Raw genomic sequence first — 16704 nt, 5'->3', positions numbered from 1 at the left:
ACCAACCCATGTGTGTTTCCTACATGTTAAGAAGTGGGTTAGCAGAGGGTTTGTGCCCCTCCCTGTAAAACAAATACTGTACAGTAACTCAAACGGCCACCCCTTATGGGATTATGGCATCTGGCCGTAGATAGATAGATAGATGATTGGCTGAGAGACTGGTGCATGTGCATTGTCCACCAACAAGTACAGTACATGCACATTCTCTTCTCGCTCATATCACATGCCCAAACTAACTACCAGATGGTACACATCTTAATCAGTGTCCAAGGTGATTCATTATTTTTTAAACTTTTAATAATTCAGTACAATAATGAATAATTTTGTGGACGCTGATAGAAGAGAAATTGCTTAGAATTATATAAAGTAAGTATGAAATACTGTACCGGTATGTTATTTTCAGTTACTGTTGGTTGAGTGTAATTCTTTAAATACCAGTTTAATTTATAGCTGCCGGTATGAATAATAGATAAATATATTTGTTGCAGAGAGCAGTGTTGTGAATCACCGCAAACATGGCACCACATGGAGGAAAAGGTGAGTGAGGAAAGGTATTGTAGAATAAGGAAGAATAACTCATTGTCTACCATAGCTACCTGTTTGGTGATTTTTGTCGCAACCAGTTTAGCTATGTTTCTTAAGATAATTAACCCCTTTAGCACCAGGACATTATTTTTATTTTTTCTTGGTATGGCTAGGTCATTTACTCAGTGTAGGATGGGTAGAAAAAGGATGGAATGGGTGGCAAGGATGTGGAGTAGATGGATCAGCATGGTGGTTGATGGTGGGGCAGGACCAGGTTAATACAGATAAGTTTGTTAGTATGGTTGGTCCAAGCAGAATACCATGAGTATGGTAATAGTAACAAGAAGTAAGAATGCACCCTGCCCATATACCTAGTGTCTCATGACAGAGGTAAAATTCATATTCTTTCATCATTCTACATTTCTTCCCTGTAGGCATGGTGCGGCTGACAACATTTCTCCGCTCTCATGCCAATGTCTGCCGAGCTGACACAGATGACTCGTACAACATCGGACAGATTCTGATGATAAAGAGAGAGGAGAGACGAAGGAGGATGCTGTGAGTATTGTCTTACAGAAACTTAATACTGGGCTTTATACTGCCTTTGCATGGTGAAGATGTTGCATTGTTTAGTTACAGTAACCCCCCCCCCCTCCATCTGTCTAAAGTGAACATAGAATGTACAGTTACTGTAAATTACTGTTTTATACGGTATAATGCTAACATACGCATAACATATATTTTCTGTATCGTCAGTGAGAGAGGTGTGACATGGGAAGGCATCAAGGGCCGAGTGGAGCAGCTGGGTAAGCGGTATGGTGTAAGCCTTGACTGCTACCTGCGAGATGTGTGGGAAGTGGCACGACAGGTGAGTGAGGCCTTCAGGTTTTGTTATGGAGAATCATTAACAGTTTCAGACTTTGTTAATATGAGCAGTGGGTTATTGAGGAAAGTGTGTGGAGTGTGGATAGTGGATAGGGTAAGAAAAACTGTTATCAGCAGTAATGTTAGCACTGGAACTTTCCTATGTAATTTTTCTGTACTTTACTATGGACTTAACAGAAAAAAAAAAAAAGCATTAAAAAAGGTGACATACCTTGTACTGAGTACTGATGATATAGTTAGTCTCACTGAAAGTTTTATTACTTAAATTTGCTTCACTGTTATGCTGATGAATGGACACCATTTCTTGAAAGTTGTTGTGATTCATCATAAAGTTGTTTTGAAACCAGAAGGGCATCTCAGAGTTATTTAAGTTACATTTTGCATTCTTAATATAGTACTGGAAGATGCAAAAAATTGGGTACCTAATACATATTTTATCAATAGGTAGCGCCAGAACTTGACACGAGAGAGGAAGCAGCCACACTGCTGTTCACCAGCTCTCATCGCTCACCTGTCCTCACTGTGCAGCAGAAGATGAAGCTGCGCCAGACCTTTGGGGATATCAAGCAGTTGCTCCTTGACCGTGCCCACAAGGTTAGGGTTTGGCTGGTGGATAGAATATGTATTATTTTTGTTGTATGGGACAGTATTATATTATTGTTAAAGGAAGTTGAAAATGGCTACACAAAATTCTTGTTTAATCTGATGTTGGACATGGCCCAAGCTGAGACTCCAACCATCACACATCCACATCTCATATTTCTTCATTCCAGCAATTTCCAACAACTGTTCAGAAATAAATAGTTGGTTTTGGGACTTGGTTTAGCTTCCAGTCCATAGAAAACATTATCTGTACTGTAGACGACCTTAACATGGGCATATATTTAAGAGGGAGTTTGGCATCATTTGACTGAAAGATTAGTTTTCTTCTTTTGCTACTGTTCCTTATTTCGGTCAAAAGTTCTTCTTTATTTTATACTCTTTGCAGGCTGTTCGCAACATTGCAGACCTTGTGGGACAAGAGGAGCTGGAGGAGTTAATGGCAAATCTGGAAAAAGCAGAAGATGAGGAACCCATGTTTGGAGCACATATAGAGGTAGGGTGGTGACAGATTGAATTTTATAAATATTATTTGTTAGGCATGTTAGGAACAGTTTGAACTGGAGTGGTTGGGTGCTTTGTAGTTCGTCTCGTTTGTGATTGTTCATGGCATGGGTGAGATTGAAGTGTTAAAGTACATTTTGTTGGTAGAGACTGAAATTAAGGATGAGATGCTACTGTTGATATTGAAAGATGCTGCTGTCCTGTTTCTTAGTGAATGAATGTCAGATTTAGCCATCAGATGGGACATACTGTAAACTCCTGCTGTTTTGTCCACCATGGCTTGAGCCATGGCATACACAGATTGAACAGCAACTGTGTTATTACTGAGCCATTTCTCTTCTTGGACATACTCGTTCTTAACCCGCCCCGTCCCGTCGACGTATGGGTACGTTGCAACAATTTTGCATTTGCCAGTCCCGGCGACGTACTGGTATGTCGTGCAATTGCAAGGTCCCTAATTTGCACAGTTTTCAATTTTTGCGCGTGATTTTTCGTATGTATACACGGGACACCTTCCTCTATTCCTCTACAAGATGCCAAGCAGGGACAATGCCTTACACTGCATAACCTCCCCCCTCCCCCCCTCACGCCATTGTCTCGGCAATTCACCTGTTACCAGTGACCTGGTCAATAAAGACATTCAGGGCCAGAGTGATTCCCCAATCGATGACAATATGGGGGACAATGTTTACATAGCATTAGTGGAAGAAACAGCCAGAAATAATGATCGGGTAATGTGGCAAAAAAAAGGTCAGGTATGGTGATTAGTTAGTGAGTGAAACAATGCTTATAATGCCTTTATTACTGCTTGAAAACCAATATACTCTCATACTACATATACATTCGTACCAAGTAAATAAATAGATACTGTTTATGAGTGGATAAAATAGTTACCCTCCCATAGAACTTGTTTTCTTTGGTGCCAGCATGTTAGAAAACCCAGTCAGGTAAGGAGGAACTCCTACCTGGATTGAGTATTTTAAACCTCAGGTGAGCGATTTCTCTATGAATTTTCGATGTTTCTCACCAAAAGCAAGTTTTAGCCAAAAAAATTTTTTTCAAAAATACCTTGGGACTGGGGGATGTCGGAGGTGCGGAAAACCTCGGGACGTGACGGGTTAATCACTAGCTCCCTTTTGCAGATCTTACTGTCTGCTGGCAAAACTAGATAGCTAATTAACATAGAGACAAGTTGATAATGTCTGTTGCCTTACTAGTTGTAATTTAATCTAAGTAACTGCTACATATGATTTCAATATTGTTACTTCTTCAACCATCTAAAATTTTAACATTCAAAGTGGCATAACACACCCTTATTTCAGACATTTATCTTATAAAGCTTATCATCTTCATACATGCATTAGTACCTTTGTAGGAAAACTTAGTTGTATTCAGCAACCTTTCTTTAATGCTGATTTAACTGCAGCCATGGGTGTCTTCAGTAATGTTCATTACATTCTATGAACTTTTCATAATCTTTCCCAGTTTACTGTATGATATGCCTTCTTCTAGTCCTTTGACACAGCATCTAACTAACCAGTTACTATATTTTTTTCAGCCAGAATCATACAGGTGGTTGATTAGCACATTCCCTTCTTTTCTAAGTACAGTACAGTACCCTCGTGTCCAGTATGGTATTTTTGTCAGACAGTACTACCATACTGGCCTAAATCCGTACTGGACAAACAACAGACCATATGGGAAAAATGAATAATGTCAGACAAGCCTTGCAAAACCCGCCCCAAAATTCAACTTAACTACATTTTTACACAACTAAGATATTACGAACCTTTAAGGCAAGTGGTAATGGGCTCGGGGGGGAAGGAGGAGGGGTTTTCGAGGCTTTAGGAGGTCCTACTGACCCCCTGGAGGAGGGCCTTCAGGATCCTGAGGAGGCCTCTGCCTCAGCCTCCCTCATAAATCCCTCATAGTCACATGCTGACACATAGTCATCTTCATCATCAGGGGGAAGTGCAATACTGCAATTTGACTAGCACATGTCATGAGGAAGGTGTACTGGACTGGCGCAGCTGTACTAGGGAAACGTTCCTCGGTGTTGGCCATCTTCCTGCGCGTACACGGATAGTAGTACTGGATGCAGCACGTCATCACTAGAGAAGAACTCCTTGGATTTGGTCCACTTTGCACAGACAATCTGTACTAGCCCAACAAATCCATACTACAGTAGTAAATTATGTAATTTTTTTGCTGACCATACTGGATGAGAACAGTACTGGAAAAATGCGTACTGGATGCGAGGGTACTGTACATTCTGTTCCTCACTTGTCCTATTCTCTGTAATACTTTGCACTCTTCATAAGTATTCCAGCATTGTCATCATTGTCCTAACTTCCTTTCCTCATCAAGAGATAGGACAAGGCAGGGTCCAAAAAGCAGAAAGAGGAAAACCGTTATAATGGGAGACATTATGAACACAAAAACAAGTGAAATTAGCTGTACACTTATTCACCTATCATTTAAACCCCAGAATCATGGATGCACCTCATAATCATAACCTTGTACATGTATTTTCTTCGTAGTACAGTACTGTACTGTACCATACAGTGTATTTTTCACTGTACTGTACCTGTATATTGAGGAAATGTATCTGCCAGTGATTCCAATTTTTTGTTCACTTCTGTACTTAGTATAACTATATAACTGTCTAATATATTTAAAACCTTTCTTAGTTTGGTCCAATGAACCAAAGGCCAGAAATGCCAGACCTGAACAAACTGCTTGATCTGCGTAAAGTGCGAGTGGAGTCCAAGGCCACACTGAACTATGATGATTACAAGCAGTCTGAACCAGTTGAGGCACCACCACCGAAAAAGAACAGTCAGGTAATGATTTTGTGTGTGTGTGTGTGTGTGTGTGTGTGTGTGTGTGTGTATTTACCTAATTGTATTTACCTAATTGTGATATACAGGAAATGAGTTATGCACGTGGGGTCCCGTCTCTGTTTCTCAATAGGTCAAATTTAGCTTTAAGCTCGTTTAAGTTTTTAGACTGGACGATCTCTTTGTCCAGGCTATTGCACAGGTCTATACATCTATAAGGAAAACTATATTTCTTGATATCCTTCAAGCAGCTTGGTTTCTTCAGTTTCATTCCGTGTTCTCTTGTTACTCTCTTATCCCATAAAAACAGATCTTCTTTGTCAATTTTATCTACTCCCACCATGGTCCTGAACACTGCAATCATGTCTCCTCTCTTTCTCCTTTCTTCTAAGGAAGGCAAATCCAGCTTTTCCAGCCTCTCTTTGTATGACAGATCTGCCAGACTGTGTGTGTGTGTGTGTGTGTGTGTGTGTTTTTATTACATTGCAGGATGGAAGTGTATGTTTATCAATAATTATGAAGTAGAGTTGGGTGCAGAAAGTGAGAAGTGTTAATGTTCGGGTAGGGTTGTGAGAGGCATACTGCAAAAGACCTGGGACGAGGTCATAGTGTGTGACTTCAGGGATAAGGGACTGAATTGGGAGGCTGCCAGAGATCAAGGAGCATGGATAGCTGCCATTAGGCAACCAAGGCCGACACATGCAAGCATGTTGGAGTCTTTATAAATGAAACAAAATAAGTACCTGTTACCTGTATCTATAAAGTAACCAGTGGTATCAGCCAATCCAGTAATAACATGGTGTATACAGTATGTATTTATAGAGTTGCCTGACTGTTGCCCTCTCTCATTTTTATTGTCATGGGGACAATTCGGTTTGCTTTTGGGAGGAGTGAAGACAGTTTAGCTACATCCTGACACTGCCAGTCAATCATGCAATCAGCAGACAAAAGAATGGAAACACTTTAAAGCCTAAACAGGCTTGTGGGTAGCAGAAATCATAGCAGAGTGGACACTTATAAAGCTGACGTGGACACTCCTCGATTAGATGTGTTGGGGAGGAATGTGAAAGACATGCCATTAATGTGGAAAAGCAGATGAAGTTTTGCCTTGGTTGTACACTAACACCTTTAGTCCTATGTTATATATTTTAAAATTCTATTCTTGCTGTCTCAGCATTAATTTATTCACCTTAGGAGTGAGTTATTATATTAATTTTTTTTTTTTTTTTTTTTCTGTATTTGTCCCCTATCTGATCAAAATCCCACCTAAGCTGAATAAAATTATCTGGTACCAGCAACAGTAAACTAGAATGGATGTCCTCAGACAACTTGCTCTCATGGAATTGAGGGGGGGAAAAAAAAAGATGAATATTCCTCAGACCCCATGTGAGACATACGACAAGTCATGGGTGGAGGCCGAGATGCTGCGCTACTACACTGACACCAGCATTGTCTCAGAGCTCAGCAATGGCACCATGACACTTCTGCTCAGCAACAAGAATGACAATGAGCTCCAGAATGAGGTAGGAGCAGATTTTGGCTGTGTTATATGAAAAATTTCATAGTGTGTGATTTAACCCCTAGGCTGTGGCGACCCTAAACTTTTCCTATGTCCATTGTGCAGGAAAACTAGTTAAAAAATTGTTTTCATCATGTGTTTTGACCCACCTATATCTAACCAAACATAATAACATTTTATTCTGATAAAGTTTACACTCCACACTGACGAGCCGCAGTCCCACCCATCAAGCATAAACATCCAGTAGGCACGAAAAATGACTGAAAAGTTGACAGTATATCACACGGCTCTTCCAGAATGTACAATGCAGTCTACCGGTCAGCATTTCCCGAATGCTATATGCAGTCAAGGAGTTAATCCATTGAGCATGCTTTTAATTTTCACTGCAGTGCTTCACATATTGTGATTCTGTTCCTCTTTGGATACAAAATATCCCGTAAAACACAACTTCAAGCAGAGAAGAATAATTTGCCTTGTGTTGGTGTCCCATGTGTATTTTCTCTTGCTACTGTCCACATTGGGGTTCCTGGTCGTGTTAAAGGAAGTTCATTGTTAGATATTAGGACATTTCCTAAATTTACTGTGTCAATATTGATCCATATCATGCAAAGCCATGTAACACGAGGGAAAAGTGTAATGTACAGTACTGTTGAGCTGCAATGAAGGTCTGCACATACCAAGTTGCAAGCCTTATGTGAGGTACAGTGTACATTGGATATAAAATAGTGACAAGGGAGGTAAACAACTTACAAAGAATTTGCCCGGCATGGGTTTAAGAGTGTCATTGCGATTTTGTTATGTATTTAGAAGATAAAGTCATTGCTCTTAACTATTGCTGTTGAGGAAATGGTTCTGCTTACAGGAATACTCTGTTCCCCCACAGATGTTTGAGTTGCTGGGATTTGAGAGGTTTGAGCTGATCCAGACATTATTAGAACACCGGACTCAGATCAAGAATCCTCCACCCGATAAGGATAAAAAGATTGCTGAGCTTCTGAGTGAGTTTTAGCTGACTGTGAAATATTTATATTCAGAATGCACACATGCATGCATTCACACACTGTGCATTATAACCCCATAATTATGAGCCAGAAATATGTCTCAGAGTTATTACTTTTAAAGTGCAGTAGCATTTTGGCTGCCATATGGCCTTGACTTGAACTGCTTACAAGGCAGACTCATTTTTTTTTCCTTCAACAGCAATCATTTTATTCACTAGAGGGAAGTCACCACCTTTTAATGGGTTAAGTTAATGCTACTTGAAATGGTATTTCATTTTATTTTGACTGGCTCCAGATGATTTTCTTGATTATAGGAGAGACTCCTGAAAGTAAAAGAATTCAAGACTACAGTACTATACCCTAATCATTCTTCTCAGTACAGTGATGTCTTTTCATTTTTTCCTAGCTGCCCTGTGATTATATTATTCAGATGAGGAGAGGACCCACATAATAAAAGGGGTATTATTATTATTATTATTATTATTTTACCACGCAGGTGACTTAGAAGCACGAGGAATGCCCGAACGGCCGGTCTTTGGGCAGCAGGTGACAGTGATGAATGAGGCAGAGAAGCAGCTGCTGAAACAGGCCCGCAAGGAGGAGAAGAAGCTGCTTAAGACAGCAAAACAGCTGGCTGATGATGACTCTGTGGATGACTTTGATCCAGAAACACTCAAGGCTAAGAGGTATGGGTAGTGTTCGTTTATATAGTATATATGTTTGTGTTTGTCTTTGAATCAGTTTTGTGTATGTCCATCTTAATCCCTTTGCCTGTCTCTCTTTCTCTCAGTCTTGTCTTGTTGATAAAGTATATTCATGTTCACCTGTCCTTATACTGTATCAGAGTACAGTACTGTGCATCTCTCTTTGTATTTCTGTCTCTTTCATCTCTCTATCCATTTTAATCTCTTTATCTGTATCTCTGTATACATATTGATAATTCTCTTCCTACATTTGTTAGCCATTGTAACTGTAAGATTACCTGTATTTTTTCCGTGGATGTTAGAATTCATGAATATAAGATATTTTGGCTTAGTTTCTGTCTACGGGTGTTTCTACACTGAGTGACAAGCCAAATGGTTTCCTGTACACCAGGAAACCGTTTACTATGCTAGGTGGTAACCGTATAACCAACTTATGGCACCTGGTGGTTTAGTGGGTAATTAGGGCACACCAGTCAGACTGAGCCTGTATAGGTTTATATCCAAGGGATGGTTGGGGTTTATTGCACACATAATGTCACTCACGGATGAGTGAGGCTTGTTGCTCTCATCTTAAATGTCAGGACTAATTTGCCTAGCCTCGGGCTCCTACGTTCCTCATGGGTCAACACAGGATTAGATGATGTATGTATGTATGTTTTTAATACCGCACTTGTGATAAGACATGGAGTTTTTAAAAAAATATCAGGCAGTGTGCTGGACATTTAATATTTTTAGCTGTCAAGATAGTGGAGTATTTTGTATGCATGATAGTAGGAAAAGCAGAAAGAACACTGTAGAGGGAACATGAAATAAATAAGGATAACGAGTTCCCTGGAGAGTGAGGGATGCACTTGGACAAAGTAGCGTGGTGGTGGTTCTGAGTGATTAAGGAAGTGGAGTTGTTGACAGTGAGAGAAGTATATTTTTATCAAGTAACCTGGTGATGGTCCTAAATGAATACAGTAAGGAAGAGTTATTGAGAGAGTGATATAAATACTGTATATATGGACTAGGTAGCTTGGTGGGATTTCTGTCACCACCCTTCCTTGTTGAAGGGGTGGATGAGTCCTAGGAAAGAGCCCCTTTTGGCCCATGCATTATAAATGCTCAGTTGGCATCTAGATTCCATTGATCCAGCAGCAGTCAGATACCCTTTTTGTACTTTGATTACCTGCTCTGCTGCTTACTGTTTCTCTGCTTGGCCCTGTTGTCAAGTAGATGCACTGTAGCATAAAAAAGAGTTTCACCTGTACTAAAACTTCCCACTTAACTGCTTCACTCAGAGAAACAGCACTTCAGGAGGCAAGGCTGGCAGGCCTTTTCAAGAGACATGACCGTACACATGCTCCAGAGGTCAAGTATCCCTTTGTGTTCGACAGTTACGGCAAGGCTAAGCAGACAGCAGGTGAGTCAGAGGTGGGAAAGGGGTTGGTGATGACACTAGTAGTAAGCATACATATATACAATACATGCATTCATTCATACATATAGTATTCAGTTTATCATCATCATTTTCATCATTATCATATTTTTCTATTAGATGGGATGCATGGAATCTGGAAACAGGAATAGAAAAGCACAAACCGGATCAAAATAGTGCTTACTGAAGAGTGACATTTTTCTATTCCCTGATAACAGAACTTAAGCAAAAGGTGTCTGGGAACACCTGACTGAAGTGGCAGAATTCCTACTGTTCACATGATTTACATCCAGAGGATCTTAGGGAAACACCAGCAATAAGAACAGTCAAGTGATCAGGATTTGGGGTCACCTTATGAGCAGAAACCACTACATTATGGTCAGTAATCTTCCACACAACAGTAACCGAGTCATGAGAAGTTTGGCTCACTTTGTGGGCACAAAACATGTGATGATAAAAAATCATCCAGCTGTCTCTTTGGGATTTGAACCAGCATATAGCATATCACTGTCTTGTCAGTTGGCACTCTTACACCTCAGACTTTTTTGTTTTATTTTGCCACACATTATTATGACTGTTATAATCATCATTCCCACCCTAATTTCCACATACAAGATGGAGTGAGGATAGACCCAAACACAAGAAAATAACATTAAAAAGGAGAATTACCATACTGCATGCCCAGTAAAATTTGCCACACACAGTCACAGTCGTTTACATATCATTCAAGCGATAAACAGTGCATGTCACTCTGTGCAATGGGGGTTCCTTAGTTTATTTAAGGGTTTCTGTTGAGCAGGCGTAATGTAAGTTGGAAATTGAGTCAGTTGGAAATACCGTTTTTGTCATTTGTGTCGTTTATAAAGCCTCCAACATGCTTGTGTGTGTGTGTGTGTGTGTGTGTGTGTGTGTGTGTGTGTGTTATTTTATGTGTCCGACTCTGGGCATAGGCTTCACAGCCTGCTATCAAGGCCCAGCAGTCCTCCTACTTACCATACACCTCTACATGTCACCACTTCGGCCCTAACACCCACCGTCCATATTGAATACATGCTAGGGCTGTTTCATACAGGACTGGTGTATTGGTATTAGCGGGGGTATTTTTACGACATGTTGGCGGGGCTTCTGGTAGATCAGTAAAGCCTGATTTAATGAAATTCAAATCCTTAAACTGTTCCCTGCCCCAGCCGGGATTCGAACCTGGGTCCGTTAGGACTGCAGGCCACCTCTCTACCGATTGAGCCACCGCCATTAGGTGACCTTGGTCACCTAATGGCAGCTCTTCATTATGAGAAAAAGATGTCAAGATATTTAAAATCAGTTGTAGAACTCTGTATCTGTATATTGGTTCAAGAGTTGTAAAAACTCATAAAATATATAGATGACTGCAGTTTACCGTAAAACATATCATCTAGACCTTTGCCTCTTAAGAATGGAGTGAGATGGAGTCTAGAGAGCAAGAAAGAAAGCAAGAACCAAAAGTCTGTCCAGGTGAATGGGCCACACTCATATTCACTTGCTATTCAAGCCTTCAGAATCCAGACTCCACCTCACAGGCAGAAACATTGACATTTGTATGCATCACAACACCACCACCATAAATTGGGTGTTATATTTTTTTTTTACATTCCCCGGATGGAGTCAGATGAGGTATTGTTTTTGGTCGAGTTTGTTTGTTTCTTTCTGTGTTAGCAACAACATTATGGAAAAATGGCTGAATGAAATAACATGGAACTCTCAGGATATGTGGGCACTGGTCCCAAAGAAAGTGATTAAATTTTAGATATAATCTAGTGACCTTGAAAGGTCAAAATCAAGGTAACAGATTTTCAGAGGGCTGTAACTTGAAAATGGTTGAGGTTAGAGATATTTCCTATTTGTGAATATACAGGAACTTGTAATATGGGCTTTGATTTGGCACCAAGACCTTTGACCTTGAGTGACCTTTGAAAGGTCAGTTTCAAGGTCATGGATATTCAGGGGATTATAACTCAAAACTGGTTGAAGATAGAGATATTTACAATAATCAGCATTTAGGAAATCCCATATGGGTTTTTAAATGGTACCTTGATCTTTGACCATTAGTGACCTTGAAAGGTCAAACTCAAGGTCATGGATATACAGGGGTCTGTAACTTGAAACTCGTTGAAAACAAAGATATTTACTATTACCAAGATATAGGAAGTCTCACACAGGCTTTCATTTGGCAGCATGACCTTTGACCTAGAGTGACCTTGAAAGGTCAAATGCAAGATCACGGATTTCCAGAGGGCATAACGTGAAAACATTAGCGCCATTATCTTAGACTTTAATTGTGCACCGACATTAAACGGCTAAAATGAGTTGGTATTCAACAGCAATACAATAACTGCTGTCAGGCAAGGTATGTTGTGCCTGGCACCACTTGTTTTTTAATTTAGATATTTATTTATTTTTTGTGTGTATGTGTATTCAAAAGACTATTTTCGTTGGAATTACAAATATGCCTGTACGTAAGTTGGGAATCCACTTAATTAGATAAGATGTTAGAGGAGTCAGAGCCACAGTAATTCTCATCATCTGTCAGACCTGAGTTGAAAGCAGTACTGAAATTCATTCTCTTTTCCTGGGGGACAGGCTTTGTTGCTGGGATGAAGATGGCACTGCCTGAGGGTTTCACAAGAGAAGTGACCCCACTGGCAGAGGAGGTGGAGATTCCAGTGTCAGACCCAGCACCTACTGATGTTGGCTCTAAGCTCTTCCCCATTAAGGAACTTGATGAGGTCAGTCAGTGTTAAATACTTTGTGATACCCAGATTTTTAACATTTGGCTGAAAAAATTTTAGACAGCTGATAGTCATCCTTCATTGTTTGTTGTTTTGCTGCTTGCAGTTTGCCAACTTTGCACTGGGTTCATGTTCATATGAGCTTGGGTTTATAAAAAACAACAGCAGCATCAGTAACTAGTGAGCAGGCTGTTTGTGATATTACAAAACCACCCTTTGCCCCACTTATTCTTCCTCATTCAGTGCTCTGCACCCTCCCTCCAAGTGCTTTACTGTACACCTTAACTGAAATGGCCAGCTAACTGGTAAGTGTGATAATTGTTACACTGTTCAGTAAATCTCCTCCTTTTATATAAATACTAATATTGCCATTCTCCAGTCTTCTTGTAGTTTTCCCACAACCCATACCAGATTGCATACTCTATTTCTTAGGAAGTTAAAGTGCTGTTTAATAATGCCACTGCATAAAACGTTGTGTACACGTATAGTTTTCCTTGTATCAATTGATTAGACAGCTGGCATTCATTAACTGGAAGGTTATTTACTTTTACTGTTGACAAGGTAAATTTGGGTCATTAACTTCAACACTTTCCTCTTATGGATATATGATGTACTATAAGATTGTTCCTGCTCTCTCCCAGATTGGACAGATAGCATTCCGTAACTGCAAGACCCTGAACCGGATCCAGACTGTAGTATACCCAGTGGCGTACCATAGCAATGAGAATCTGCTGATTTGTGCTCCTACTGGTGCTGGTAAGACCAACATAGCCATGCTGACGGTGGTTCATCAGATCAGGCAGCACCTAGAAATTGATGTCATACAGAAGGACAAGTTTAAGGTTAGTGTCATTTGTATATCCTTTGAGGTATGAGGGAAAGAATATTACCTAGCTGTATATTCCATGCTTGTTATGAAAGGCAGGTACGTGAAGCAAAAGGTGGGAGCTTGAAACTCTGCGTTTTTACATTGTCAATATGTAACAGGGGGTTATTGTCCAGTACTTACAGTCCTAACAGCTTTCAGTTACCTGTGCTTAGGAAGTTTAAGAGGGATGGACACTATGCCTGAGACATTCTTTCTCTAATTACGTTCCGCAGGCAGATGATGTACAGTATATACATATGTATGTATGTGAGGATCTGTCCGTTCTCCCCTTTGGGGCTAAGATGCAAATGAATGTGTTTGAATGGATGAGTAAATGGAGAGTGAGTCGTCCTGTCTCGGCTACCTCCCTTTCCTTGGGGGAAGCAGCCTAGGTATATAGATAGATAGATAGATGTATGTATATATATATATATATATATATATATATATATATGGCCATGTGGAGAGGATGGAGGGTGAAAGACTGACGAAGAGAGTGTATGTGAGTGAGGTGGAGGGGAAGGCCGAGGATGAGATGGAGGGATGGGGTGGAGAGGTATATGAGAGAGGGGGGTGTGAGTTGGGAGCAGGGCAGTGAAATGGCGGGGGACAGGGCGACTTGGAGGCGATTTGTTTGTGGCCACCCCAAACGGGATTGAGGCGTCTGGCAATAGATATATATATATATATATATATATTTATTCTTTCCTCATCCTTCTGCCAGTGAGTGACTCTACACTGAGTGACAAGCCAAGTGGTTTCCTGTACACCAAGAAACCATTTACTATGCTGCATGGTAACCATATAACCAGATTTTGGCGCCTCGTTTAGTGGGTAATTACAGCGCCCCAGTCAGATGAGGCCGGTGCAGGTTTATATCCAAGGGGTGGTTGGGGTTTATTGCTCACGTAATGCCACTCAGGGATGAGTGAGGCTGGTCACTCATCTTAGATGTCAGGACAACTTGCCTAGCCTCAGGCTCCTACACTCCTCAGGGGGCAAGGTAGGATTGGATGATGGATGGATATATATAGATAGATAGATAGATAGATAGATAGATACAGATATAGATATAGATATATACACTCCTCATGGGGCAAGGTAGGATTGGATGGTGGATGGATATATATATATATATATATATATATATGAGGCGTCTCGTGTACAAGGGGCAAATGCGCCATTTTTTTTTTTTTTTTTTTATTACGAGCGTTTAAAGTTCAGGAATAGGTGGCAGACATAGAATATTATAGAATAGCATGGTATTATATATCATTAGAATCCTCTGGAAGAGACAAATTTATATTGCAGGAAAAAATGAAAACACACACACACACGCACACACACGCACATACACACAGTAAAACACGCGATGGTGTTTTTTCAGCATATAGTAATTATTGTTCAATCAACTTGAAATTCATTCCTGTATTAGATGTACATGAAACTAAGATACTATGAAATTTTCAGCCAAAAATTCCCATAATTAATATTTTTCCTATAATTATTAATTAAATATTTTCATCTCCTTATCAGCAACAGGTTGTTTTATTGTGTGTATGATAACCATTATATTGTTAGTGACTGACACAATGAAGTTATAAGACTCACCAAGTATTTACAACTCCAACCGCACACCAAGATGAAGAGGGGGGGGGCCTAATGGTTAGTAGTTGAGGACGTCATCGGAGTGTAAACAAAGCCAGGCTTCATTCACGTGCTTGGCGGGATGACTAGCGGGGGTGCTAGCGCGCGTCTGATTGGCTGAGAGGCGGCCTTTTAACTCTGACAGAGGGAGCCGCTCGCCCATTGGCTGGGCGCATGCCGACATTCGCCCCTAAAGCTCTGAAATCACAGACCCTCCCCACCCTCCTCCTCCTCCCCTCCACGTGTGCAAAACAAGGGAGATTGAACCGAGAATTCTGAACCCACATGGGTCGGAATCGGAAAACGCTCTTCACCACGAGATTTTCAGTGCTTCCATCTATCGGAAAACATGCATAACTCATTTTTGATGGGGGTGGCGCATTCGCCCCTTGTCCACGAGACTCCTCATATATATATATATATATATATATATATATATATATATATATACAGTATATATAGATAGATACAGATATAGATATAGATATATACGCTCCTCATGGGGCAAGGTAGGATTGGATGATGGATCGAGATATATATATAGATAGATAGATAGATAGATACAGATATAGATATAGATATACAGTATACGCTCCTCATGGGGCAAGGTAGGATTGGATGATGGATGGAGATATATATATATATATATATATATATATATATATATATATATATATATATATATATATATATATATATATACATACAGTATATATATATATATATATATATATATATATATATATATATATATATATATATATGTATATATATATATATATATATATATATATATATATATATATATATATATATATATATATATATATATATATATATATATATATATATATATATATATACATACAGTATATATATATATACATATATATATCCATCCATCATCCAATCCTACCTTGCCTCATGAGGAGTGTAGGATTCTGAGGCTAGGCATGTTGGTCCTGACATTTAAGATGAGAATGACCAGCCTCACTCATCCCTGTGTGGGATTGCATGGACAATAACCCAAACCACCCCTTGGATATAAACCTTCACCAGCTCAATCTGATTGGAGCATTGCAATCACCCACTAAACCTCAAGGTGCCATAATTTGGTTATATGGTTACCACCCAGCGTAGTAAATGGTTTCCTGGTGTACGGGAAACCATTTGGCTTGTCAGTCAGTGCAGAGTCACCCATAGGCAGAAGAGGAGGAATGAATAAAGGAAAGAAACACAAAAGAAGGAGTGTAAAGTTACCCGCAGGCAGAAGGACGAGGAAAGAATAAAGTAAAGAAAGACAGAAGAGGTAGGAAGGAAAGGAGGGAGAAGAGGAAAGGGCAGACACCTGAGAGCAGCACTACATTGAATGAGTGGATGGTGAGCGCCCCCACCTACCGCCTATATGTATAATTATATATATATA

General features: G+C 40.0%; 1 protein-coding gene across 1 annotated transcript in view; it reads left to right on the top strand.

Annotated features, from left to right (window-relative positions):
* The first annotated feature begins 495 nt into the window (after positions 1 to 495).
* obe (activating signal cointegrator 1 complex subunit obelus) overlaps positions 496 to 16704 on the top strand; it is a 55484-nt gene continuing 39275 nt past the window's right edge. The window contains exons 1-12 of the mRNA XM_080275593.1: positions 496 to 537; positions 960 to 1083; positions 1282 to 1393; positions 1855 to 2004; positions 2399 to 2506; positions 5205 to 5357; positions 6734 to 6877; positions 7757 to 7871; positions 8371 to 8560; positions 9862 to 9983; positions 12615 to 12760; positions 13405 to 13605. Of these exons, the coding sequence (XP_080131719.1) occupies positions 516 to 537; positions 960 to 1083; positions 1282 to 1393; positions 1855 to 2004; positions 2399 to 2506; positions 5205 to 5357; positions 6734 to 6877; positions 7757 to 7871; positions 8371 to 8560; positions 9862 to 9983; positions 12615 to 12760; positions 13405 to 13605 (1587 nt within the window). The 5' untranslated portion in view covers positions 496 to 515. The remainder of the gene's footprint in view (positions 538 to 959; positions 1084 to 1281; positions 1394 to 1854; positions 2005 to 2398; positions 2507 to 5204; positions 5358 to 6733; positions 6878 to 7756; positions 7872 to 8370; positions 8561 to 9861; positions 9984 to 12614; positions 12761 to 13404; positions 13606 to 16704) is intronic.

The sequence above is a fragment of the Coenobita brevimanus genome, chromosome 1 (assembly GCF_032717465.1).
Source record: "Coenobita brevimanus isolate Jiangsu-jjx chromosome 1, ASM3271746v2, whole genome shotgun sequence".
In the NCBI taxonomy this organism is placed as follows: Eukaryota; Metazoa; Arthropoda; class Malacostraca; order Decapoda; family Coenobitidae; genus Coenobita; species Coenobita brevimanus.
Note: the sequence above shows the minus strand (reverse complement) of the source record. Positions and strands in the feature narration are given on the sequence as shown.